The following is a 12,335-nucleotide window of genomic DNA, read 5'->3' as shown; positions in this document are numbered from 1 at the left end:
AGTGCAAAGCTTCTCTGACTGCACTCCATTTGTTTGATAGTACAGGGAGTCTTTCACAGAATCTTGTTATAGTGAATGATTAATAGTAGACTAGACGGTACCATGCTGAATAACATGATCTGCAATACAATGGTTTTATTAGGCATTATACAGTGTTTTTATGCAGGAGCTGCAGCTTCAGTGTTGATTTAAGGCCCTTTGCTGCCACAGGACAGCCACGCAGGGAAATGCTTGTTGTTGTGTTTTTTATGTTCAACCACTGTCTCTATATTCAAGTCATAAATCCTGAGAAGAGTTATGAACAAAGAAGGTAGATAAAATGAGATGTAATAAGACAGAGAGTAATTTGATGATACAATTACAGACTTACCTTTTGCCTTATCCAACAAGATACTGTGATGGTCAATCAGAGAGATGCTCTCACACATTCCTGGTAGAACTTTATAATGTGAACTCTAAATATCCACTTCCTTGAAAAGGCAGTTATTCATACGCTCAGTTCTGCAAGATCGCACAACATAATGAAGTTGCTAATGAGGCTAACTTTACCTGCACATGAGTATAGATGATGTATAAATGCAGTATGTGTTTTTGACTTTCACCCTACAAGTCTCACATCCATTATCCCTGACTTTGTTCGCAGAGCTTACCTTCACATGGATTTTCAACGAGTACCCATCGTTTATCATCCAGGACACGCGACGATTTGTGTCCCAGAAGACCGGCAACCTCTACATCGCCAAAGTGGAGCCATCTGATGTGGGCAACTACACATGTGTAGTCACAAACACAGTCACCAAGAGCAGCGTGCAAGGACCGCCAACCCCCCTAGTGCTGCGGGTGGATGGTATGAAAGTGCAACACTTACTGAACTAAATAGTACAGAGCTGTAACAGAATGGTGATTTATTATTGTCACAATTAAAATTTGAGACTACTTTTAAACTGCAAGTTTAATGACTTTACTTAGCTGTAGCCAACAAGTTGGTAAAGGTGATCGATTAGTTAAATGTTAAAAGCAAATAGAATTTTCAGTTATTTCAGTGAATTGTCATAAAAAATGCTGTTCACTGTCTGGTGTTGTTGTGTTGTTCTGGTTGCAAAAAATGTAATCTCGAGATTGTACACACTGCCGCTATAAGTAGACTGCCTTTGCTGCTCAGTATGCCCAACAGAGCAGTGAGTCTCTTGGTTAAACAGTCTGGCTGACCAAATCATCAAAAGTTTTTTCTTTGAAGTTGACTTTTATCCGGCTGACTGGTTTGGAAAAAGAGGATTTGTTTCAATCCCATGAGGCAACAAGTAGCTGCATCATTTCATCTTATTTTCTCTTTTCATGTTGAAACAAGGTGGGTTCGTAATTATTCTTGGTAGATGGTTGATACCAAGTAGACCACCTCTATAGTGAAATGTATCGGTTGTATTTTTGATTACAAGCCCAACGGTGGTGAGCAATGTCACTTATTGACATCTCTCCCCCAGAACCCCTGGTCACAAAAAAAAAGAAAAACAAGGCTTTCAAAGAGATCACCTCAACTCTCTTTTGATTATTTTTCTCTTTGACCTTTTCAGGCTTTAAACTGAAAAGAAAAATATCCCTTCAACTCCACTCTGTGGCATCAACTCTGTTTCTTTTTGTAACTCCAGGTGTGATGGGTGAATATGAGCCAAAGATCGAAGTTCAGTTCCCTGAAGTTGTCCCTGTTGCGAAGAGCTCAACTGTCAAACTGGAATGCTTTGCACTTGGAAAGTATGTCCCACTGAGTGTTATTATGCCACAGTCATAACTATGCTATCATTTGTTTACTGCACCAATCTCAGCTGCATGGTAATGCGTGTGAAGTGGTTTTGAGAATGGCAGATTTCACATTTTAATGATTCCTTCTGCTTCTGTACACACAAGAAGAAACCATCACCAGTCTCACAGTAATTTAACATTGACATGCTTTATCAGTGTTCCCCAATATCCACTTGTATAATTTCCTGCATGTGTTTTCAATTAAGCTAAATATGTAGATAAAACGATCATCAAGAGTATTTTTAATTTTATGGCCTTGCTGTGTGTATTATATCTTCGTATCTTTAGCCCAGTGCCAACCATCAGCTGGAGAAGAGTGGATGGAGCCTCTTTTGGCAGGAAGGTGGACATTAATAAAGCCAGCGGCGTATTAGAGATCCCTTACTTCCAGCAGGAGGATGCTGGGATATACGAATGTGTAGCTGAGAACAGCAGAGGAAGAAACCTGGTTAAAGGGAAACTGTCTTTCTACGGTGAGTAGTTCGACGGTTTTCACACTTTTTGTCTCTCAAACAAGTCAACTTTCTTACAACTTGTACATTTATAGACCTCTTTCAAATCTTCTACCTATTGATTCATAGCCTCAAAGGTTCACTTTGACCTTGTCTGATCAAAAATCTTGCGGAATTAAAGGTTAGCTTTGATGTGAGACTAACAAAAAGTTTTATTTGTTGTCATGCAATCTGTAGCTTTTATTAGAACTCATATATAACAGCATCATACAGTGGAATGTGGGGTATGTGGTAGTAAATTAAGCTATTAACAGTAGTTCATTTCTGACAAGCTCTTGTTTTGTGCCAGCGGCCAACAGGGTCTGAGTCGCACAATGATTTATATCACCTTTCAGGAAGAGGTGATTTTTCCGTCACCAACCCTGGACTTATGGCCCATATTCTGAGAAAGCTTTTAATGGCCCTTGATGAAGGATTTTTTACGGTTTCTCTCTCCATTATTTTGCAGTTTATGCATCAATGGTGTCTGCCCACAAGGCCCTGTAGGGATGTGCTTGACTGAAATCATCAAATCCAGATTTTTCTTTCCTGTGAAGGAGGATGCCTTTGATATGATAATGCAGGGTTTTTTCAGCACCTGTGGGTAAAGATGAAATACTCATAGTACCTGTAGATAGGCTTGGGATTAAGCATGCTTAACTTTAAAGAGGAGTATTCAAAATCTTGATTAGCTAAGGGTCTCAAAGCTGGTATATGATCATGTCATGGAAATTTTGTAAATAAGGTCACGATGTTTAAACTTGGAACTATCGCTGTCTTTTTGCCATGTTGCATGGCTCCTAATACCCTCTCTCCACTGTAGTGGTGTGGAAGTCATGTTTTCCCTTGTAAGATTTAAGTCTCGTCTTATCACAAAGGCTCACAGACTGGCCGGCCGCCAGCCAGGTGATAAAAATCTGTAATCTCATTTTAAACTCTCATAGACAGCCATTTGTGAGACATCCATCAACTATATAGAAGAATAGGAGAATCAATATTGGGATGTGGCGTTTGCGACACCCTACTGATCCGAAAACAGGAACAATAAGGGGTGACTTCTCTTTCCATTCCCCACCTAATTGTCCTTCTGTAGTTCCAGGGGATTATGAAATCAGATCATAGTTTAGCAGCTGACTGCATTTGAATGGGCTGGCACACGATCAGATCGACTTTGCATAGAAAATGCTTGCATCATGTCTTCGTTTCCATTATGTTATCTCATTTGTAATATTGTTAACAGGATTTCATGTGCTATTTGTTTCTGCACAGCGGCAGACCTTAAACTGGGGTGGGGGCTCTGAGGCATGGGGGGGTGAATTAATATTATTTACGTTGTTTGATGTTGTTAGCTAATGCTATCTCGCTGACCTTTATCTTACTAAAATTCAACTTGGATCCTTATTTAATAGTTGCGTACTATCCTAAAAACTATGGGTAGATGCATTTTGAATATTTTTTAGGAGAAAAGTATGTAAAGAGGACTTTTTTTTCAACAAAATTATTGTCTCAGTTTTCATACAGGTGCTACTCACTTTTGATACTCATCCTCTCCTCTAATAAATTTACTAAATCATCATTTATTTCCATCAAGTAAACTGGAATCCAGGCCATGCATGCACCACTGTTACCAAAGATAAGAAATAGAAAGAAATGCCATCATTCTTTTTGCATCACTTTATTGTCATCTTTACATTACCAGGCCTTTTCATGCCATTGTTTCATGTTTTTGCCTGTCAACCTGGCACACAGGTTTAAAAGGATATGATAGTCAGTGTCCCTCCATAAAACAAACCTTCTGGGGTTCTCTGAGCACGTAATGACTGATTTAAATAGATTCACACATAACACTCGTAACCACATTACGGCCTAGTGATAGTAGAGACAGTGTTTTGGATAGAAAACCCTTAAGTCTCTGTGTGTGGATGAGTATTTGCTCTGCTAATAGTCCCATGACACTGGTTCTACCACAGATACTGATCTATCCTTAACTGTACTCTCATGATCTTGGAGGGTGATGCTATTTCAATTAAGAGATATTAATTGTTATTATATATTATTATAAAAATGATTACATTATCAAAGTACCACAGCTTGGCAAGCAGAGCAGACTGACTTAAATACCTTGTTCCCCATGACCCTGGCAGGGCATCCTTTATTTATGTGGGTGCTTCACAAGAGCCATAAATCTTCTTACACTGTCGCCAGAGATAAGGTGCTAGTCATTTATATGACAGCAGGAGCGTGATCATAAATACTGAGGCAGCTTCTTTAGATTCCTGATTAACTACTTTGGTAAAAAAGAATTCATTGTCAGAATCACAAAAGATATATAGTACGGTTAGTTAATTAAAAAGATCTGCATGAATATACTGCAGCTGATTCATGCTGATTATAGAAAATATAATGCTTATCCTTTACCCTTTAACCTCACAGCGAACAGTGTCAAACGTTCACTTTCGATCTGTCCTCATTTGAACCTCATGCAGACTGTTAAGTAGAGGTCAAAGTGGGTTAAATGGAAGTGGATTTATTAATGTGCCCTTGGATGCTTCTTTAATGAAGTAATTGCCTGCTTGGTTGGCTCATTGATTTATTGTGAAAGTGCTGCACAGTGGCAATGTGCATGCATTTGTGTAGCATTAAATTTACAGTATGTGGTTTGTGACCTCTCAGCTGCACCTCACTTGACCGAGAAGCCTCAGGATGTTCAGAAGACCATAGATGACACTCTGGTGTGGGAATGTAAAGCTAGCGCCAAGCCCAAGCCTTCATACCGCTGGCTGAAGAACGGAGAGCCTCTGGACCCGATGGAGGTAAGAAATTGTTCTTAAATAGGGTTTTTTTGAACACAATATTGATTTCTCAATTCCCTGCACTATAGTAGGCTGGAAACTCACCCCCAACTCTCACTGCAATAAAACAAAAAACTCCATCCATCCATCAGTAGTGCTTATCATTTGAGGGTCGTGGGGGAACAGCCAATCCAGCTGACATTGGGTGTGAGGTGGGGTATTGCAGGGCCAACAAACAGAGACAAACAACCATACACACTCAAATTCACACCTACAGTCAATTTAGAGTCTTCACTTAACTTAACTCCAATCTGCATGTCTATGGACTGTGAGAGGAAGACTCCACAGAGAAAGGACCCGGCCAAACTGGGATTCAAAACAAGGCAACAGGGCAAACCATCATGCAAAAACTAAACAAATATAGTGGACACATGAGATCATCTGTGGTGATTTGCACTCTGCAACACCCTTTTGATAACAGACCTATCATAAATGCTGAAAGTTGTAATGCTCAATTCAACAGGTTTTCATTTGAAAGGTATTGTGTCAATATTTCTGTGTTATTACAAGAGACTTGTACAAGAGATGCAATTCAGTCAGTGGGAATAAGTATGTGTAACCACTCTGTTTGCTGCATCTTTCTCAGAGGCACATGCTATAGTGGTGACTGTGGCAGAGGGGGTTCGATCCCAGTCTTTGTCCTTGGGCAATTTAGTGTATTAATGTGTGTGTGTAAATGGGTGACTGGCAATAAAGTTTACTGTAAAGCGCTTGGACTGGTCATCGAGACTAGAAAAGTGCTATAAATACAGACAATTTAGATAGATACACTGATAGATTGATTGCCATCAGTTTCATTATTTGAATGCAGAAAGGAGTGACAGAAAAGGCAGCGGGGAGAGAGAGAGTGGATGACATATAGTTAAGGACTCTGGCTGGATTCGAATGGTTCCAACTAATAGGCTCGTACTTGGCACTTGAAATGGCTGAATTTGCTTGGGACTAAATTTGGCACCTCAAGAGTGTGTGTGTGTGTGTGTGTGCGTGTGTGTGTGTGTGTGTGTGTGTGTTCAGGGACAGGGTTTTATGTGTTTTGCGAGGAAGCCAAAGTGATGCCATTTTCTGCCTGTCATCAACCAGGGACTCAACAATTCAGCACTCAATCTCCCCTATCTGCTACTCTCAATTTTGTCATTAAGTCCCTTCTCTCTGGGGAGGGTGACAAAAAAGCCTTATCATCCAAAATACATTTCACATTTAGGCAATTTGCCTTATTTTGTGTTATTGTGCTGCTGGAGTTAGTGCCCTGTCTGCCTAACTCCAGTGAATCACATTTGCTGATAGTGTCACTATTTGGATTGGGTAACAAGCCCAAGATTGGGCTGCTGTTTTGTTGGACATGTCTTTTGGATGGGGTATAGTTTAGTCTAACTTAGATTGAGAGCTGGGAACTTACATTAGAGAGCTGAATGTGGGTGCACTCACAATGAAAAAGATTATCAAGTTTTGCTGTCAAAATTAGCAGCTATTTACGAAAGAAAATTCATTATCAGCAAACACTTTTCTTAGCGCTAGTATTTTATGATATTGATTGACAAAATTCCTTTCTTTACCACAAATCCTTAACCACAGGAAACCCTTATCGCTCTATCAGTGCATCTCCATTATTGAGCCGTAAAAGTGGTGTCAGAGCGGCTTATATTGTTTTCAGTCCCGGAAACAACTACTTACATGTGACGTAATATCCATAGCCGGGTCCAAACCTTCAAGTCTCAAGCAAACAACAATGTCAGAACCTGTGAATTTATTCACCATCACGTCTTTTTTAAGTGAATCATCAATAAGTGTAAACAAATATACAAATTAATTTATGTGTTGTTTCTTTTCAGTGAGCAGGAGCACACTTCACTCAACTCGTCACAGTTATTTCTTCTGTGATGCCAAGCTATGTTTATCTTGCTAAAGTTAGCATACACTGGCAAAAGACAATGTTTTTTTCAATGTCGTGTTTAATCTATTCCACCATCTGAGATCCACAGTTACAGCACTGCAGCCACTTAAAAATACCAGAGCTTGGACCGGGAAAAAGATATCACACATTGCGATGTAACAACCGAGTAGCAGGAACTACCACGGAGGCGTTTTTTTGAGCACTTTGGCAGGTGTTTGTCTGAGGATAAATGTTATCACCGCACATAGTCACAAAATTTGACAGGCGTATAGTTAAGATTAAATAAAGGCCGGACTCAAAGATGGGTGTGGTCTGACCTGTGAGCACCGTCCTCGTCTTGTACTGTATAACTACTGAAATTTCCTCATGATGTAATAATGACTACTGAATACTCATGAGTTGGAACGTCAACATGTTGTTGGGCATCGTGACTGGCAGGATCCTATCGCATGATAGTAGCTAGATTATAAATAACGTTGAAATAAAAATCCTGTGGCAGGTGGCCAAGGTAACCTATTCTCTGTACATGTGGCTATATTAATGAGATGGGGTGTTACCATTTTCAAAATGCCACCGTCAACTGCGGCAACAGTAAATCAATTTCCAAACCCAAAGGTCAGCGATGTAGAGAGAGAGAAGAAGACCAAAGGGGCTATTTGTCATTCCTCATTAGAATGTATCAGTCCTCCTCTCCCTCTCTCTTTATCTCAGCATCTCTGCTGCACTCTTTCTCTTTCTTATTTTCTCTTTTAAGCTTTTTCTCCCTGTCTCCCACTTTCTTCCCTGTCTGTCTCTCTTTCTCTCCACCTCATTTTGGGCCACCTCCAAGGGAATTAAATGGTGCAGAGGAGGGCTGTCACTTCAAAATGTCACCCTACTGAAACAAGGACCTGCTCTCACTTGCATTTTTCCACTCCAACAACAGCTCCCTCTTTAGTTACATACGTGAGTGTGTTTTTTAGATTTTTCTACTTTCGACCTCCAAAAGCTAGGGACCTGCCTTCTGAAGGAGGTACTGTGTCCCGTGATCTGCCTTTTCAAAGCTCAACTGTGCTGGTATCAGAGAAGAGTCAACCATAATTAATGACGGCCATAAAGCAGACGAATGCAGTAATTTGTCTCTGCTGCTAAAGAGATTGTGATAGAGCCACCACAGAGTCTCTGAGGGTTTTTTAATAGGGCAATGGGTACAGAGTAGTGTGGCACCAACCAATGCACTTACACAGATCTCTTTCATCTCGCATCCCCCCTGGGCGCTTTCACTGTGTAACCTAAAAGGACCATCTATTATCTATTCAAAGTAGCTATGGCTCACCCTCCCTCCATCCCGCTCCCTCTTTCTCTCTCTCTCTGTTCCTCTCTCTGTCTCACTCATCCTTTTTCCCCTTACACACACAAATAAGCATCCTGGCCGTAAAGCCATGGACTTGTGTACCCAGGATTCCCTTTGGCGGTGGCTCTAGCGCCGGGTCAGCTTTGTGTCCGTCATGAGGCAGCGGCCCTATTTGAAGATCCTCAGCAGTATCACTGAATAATGTTAAGGGACAGTCCTTGTCTTTTCAAGTGGTATTGTTGTAATGATTCCAGTCGACAGACAGACTGGCGGCAGGACCCTCTGGACTACTTAGTCAGTGACATTAAAAGGTCTGACTATACTCTATGGGAAAGATCAAGGGCAAGAACAATGAGAGCTGCCACAGTCAAATTGACACAACTAGAAAAAGGGAGCAGAAAGCTTGAGCCAAACCCTTGTAAAGGTCAAATAAAGCAGTGGGAAAAGAAACATAAACTTTAAAACACCTGATGTTGTTATTAAGCTCTACACTTTCTATAGTCTCAAAATGGAATGTATTTATTTTTTAACAAACAGCATCACCTGCAGAGCATTTTTGTTTCTCTGACACCCTATGCTCTCTCTATGATACTCAGTGGAGAACAAAATATCCTGCGTGCTGCAGCTTATTCCTGATTAACTCCCTAGAGCTATGATTTTAGCCACAGTTTGATGATGTCTCAGTGCTATGTTAAGCAGCGGGTTACATCGACTCACCGCGGGCCTATTAAGACCACAGAAAATTAGCAGTGTTTCAATTATCACATCCCCAAAGGAGAGAAAAGTGTGGCTAAAGCTTGAATTAGACCAGGCCATTCATCAGAGTGAACATAGTTAGTATTGTAGTACTTAAAATGCCAATACATAGCACTAATTACCCACCTCAAAGCAGTTTTAGTCCAGGATTTCTATTATGCAATGCTGTACCTGGTGCTGTGAAAGGTCAGTACAGAAACAGAAAACCAGGCAGTCTGTAATATGACAGTTTGCAGTCAACAATAAATTATGTTGCTATGTTTAATAGATTGTTGACTTTAAATGGTTTTATAGTTGTCATAAATGTTAGATTAGTCTAAATGAGGTTGAATGACCCAACTAATTAAAACAAAACTAAAAACAAAATCATACATATAAACTCCAACATATAACAAAGCTCCTGTAATACATGAGAAGTAGTAGAATGAACAGTTACTGTACAACTTTTTTTTTTACAATTATTTTATTCAACTCATTTTTAATTAACCAATTTCTAAAATAAAACAGTGATGGGATCAATATACTATAAGTTCATGTGTGTGTCACCACTGTAGTTGCTGTAAGTGCAAGTAATTATCATCATCCTGAACAGCTTTTATTAGAATCCCAGTGAATAAGACGTTGCAATAATCTGTACTGCTGGTGACAAAACTAAATTTATCATCAAACCATCCAATATAATGATCAAACCATACAGACACACACACACACATATTACATAATGCCTGATAAATGCCTGATCCTGGTCAAGGGACAGTCAATTGCTTCCTCCAAATACCAAGAGTGCAATCAAAATCTGGAGACAGCAATTTTGTTGTTTATGCACCTTAAGGATTCAACATCCTACCTGCTGAAATGAAGTGTGCATGCTGTCTGTCTTTATTAATGTGAGCGACAGGTTATTAATGTGAGAGACAGGCAGTGCACCACTTTTCCCTATCAACAGCAGACACACACAGTTAATGACAAGCATGAGAACCAGATATTATTTTTGAGGACAGAGAGCAAAAAGCTAAAAAGATACTGAATAATGGATGTTGTTGACCAGAAAAATGGACAATGGGAAACAGCAGAGACACAGTATGATTCTGATAACAGTGCATTCATCCTATATTAATTCAGCAAGTACTAATTACCTGAATCAGCACACAAAATTACCCACAGAGAGGACAATTGGATTTAATACTTGGGTTGTATTGAAGCTTATTTTTACTCCAGAGGGCGATGACTCGAGCACCTTCTGCTGACTGTTCACCTTGTCAAAACCTGTTTTATGTTTGTTGTCAGGTTTGCTCTGCAGCTTCCATTCCAAGCCATGTGGTCGTTTAATGCGCGTGTGTGTGTTTGTGTCTTCAGCAGGACAGAGTTCAGGCGAATAATGGAGTGCTGACAATCAATAACTTGAATCTGGCTGACATCGGCATGTACCAGTGTGTGGCAGAGAACAAGCATGGACGAATTTTCACCAATGCAGAGCTGCAAGTCATAGGTAAGACCAAACACATGCAAGACTGTTGATTTCTCCAAATGCCCTTTGTGGAGTTGTGCTTAGGCTGTTTCCTTGATTATTTTTAAATGGGACACGATGGACACTTTATTTGGCAATTGCTGCCTAAATTGTAAAACACCAGCCAGCTTGGTGGGAGCACTATACAGTAATTAAAGGTACATTTGAGGCCATATCTCCTACACTCACAGTCTTATTGGCAGAACATTTGCTAATCATGTCTGAAACATGTTTAGTGCATTTATTTTGCCAACTGGCTTACTAACATATTCTATTAAAAAAACCCTAATGCTCTTAATCCTCATTCTGAAGGCTAAATACATTTCCAACCATTTAAATTAAAGCTGAACGCATAAACCCAATTTTGTGTCTGTTTCTTTCCTCGGCAGAGGCTAAAAAGACATTTAGGTCCACAATTCGTTTGCCAGAAGAACCTTGTCCAGAGGTACAAAGTAGTCGTCACATAAACAAGTGACCACAGGGGAGGCTGGTCTGCCGTCAGATGGGAAAATTGGAGTGAGCGGTTTGCCCGAAAGGGACATAAGAGCAACACCTTGCTTGGTTTCTACAGTTACGTGTCGTGATTTTTAAGTATAAAAGATAATTTCCTTTTTGGTTTTTCCAGAGTACTGCTGTGTGTTAATGTTTAATCCTACTTTTTCCTGTATAACTTTAAATAGCACAGACATTACATATTTGATTATCTTGTCTGGGGACGTACTCACCGAGTACTCCATGATGATCACTTGTACACCTAATTATCCAATCAACCAATCACACGTCAGCAGTATAATGGGTAAAATCAAGCTGAGTTCAGGAGATTCTCTTCACAAACATCAGAAATTATGTGATTCTAGTGACGTTGAATGTGGCATGATTGTTGATGCCAGATCGAGATGGTTTGAGTATTCCTGAAACTGATCTTAGATGAGCCAAATAAATAAATAGTTTCTTGTAGGTAGAGAGACACTTTCCACCAACATGTAAACATGAAAAAATAACTGGACATTTAAAAAATGTTTGATTAGGGAGAGAATCATCTTTTTTCTTGCCATAGCTTTTTCTATAATTTCCCTGAAAAGAGCAACACAAACTCAGTGTGTGTGTTTTTGTAGCTGATTAGAGCTGTAGAGGTCCACCAACAGCTTTGGTTGGTGGCGTAAATTCTGCCCTGTTTGCTGAACCTTATCTGCTAAAGTACAAGTCATAGTGCTGTCCTCAGAAGTTTTGGATGAGAGGGTATCTAGCTGGATTCAGTTCTTCTTGCACTCGAACACGGAGCAACTTTTTGCTCTTACAATCATTTCATGGACGTTCAGGTGTTTCATCAAGTTCATTGCGTTGCCAGGCTTGTCCGCAATGTTCTTTCTGCATATTCATATGAAATTTATTTTTACAGATAAAAATGGAGCCACACTTTTGATTTCTTAGACACTTTTATTCCTGCGGTGTGACACCCACTGCAGTCAAGATTCTAAAAATACAACAAACACACACACTTGAGGCCCATCTCTGTAAAGTTTCTCCTGCTTGCCTTTATGATGTGTGTGTGTGTGTGTGTGTAAATTAGACAGCCAATCACCAGCATTATTAGAACTTGGTACAAACATGCTGCATGCTTACTGGCTCATGAATGCAGGTGAGATTAAGTCCTTGAGTATTGAAATTTGGTATGTAAAGGTTTTTGATATCTAGGGTTAGGGTATCA

General features: G+C 39.9%; 1 protein-coding gene across 2 annotated transcripts in view; it reads left to right on the top strand.

Moving 5' to 3' along the window:
• The window catches only part of cntn3a.1 (contactin 3a, tandem duplicate 1), a 77,105-nt gene that overhangs the window by 40,853 nt on the left and 23,917 nt on the right, over positions 1-12,335 (top strand). The window contains exons 6-10 of one of the 2 annotated variants that reach the window (XM_069526739.1): positions 644-847; positions 1,647-1,749; positions 2,086-2,270; positions 4,962-5,101; positions 10,480-10,609. In XM_069526739.1, the coding sequence (XP_069382840.1) occupies positions 644-847; positions 1,647-1,749; positions 2,086-2,270; positions 4,962-5,101; positions 10,480-10,609 (762 nt within the window). Of the gene's footprint in view, positions 1-643; positions 848-1,646; positions 1,750-2,085; positions 2,271-4,961; positions 5,102-10,476; positions 10,610-12,335 lie in introns of both variants that reach the window. The other variant, XM_020088742.2, reaches the window with a different exon arrangement.

Source organism: Paralichthys olivaceus, chromosome 6 (assembly GCF_024713975.1).
Source record: "Paralichthys olivaceus isolate ysfri-2021 chromosome 6, ASM2471397v2, whole genome shotgun sequence".
Lineage (NCBI taxonomy): Eukaryota > Metazoa > Chordata > Actinopteri > Pleuronectiformes > Paralichthyidae > Paralichthys > Paralichthys olivaceus.
Note: the sequence above shows the minus strand (reverse complement) of the source record. Positions and strands in the feature narration are given on the sequence as shown.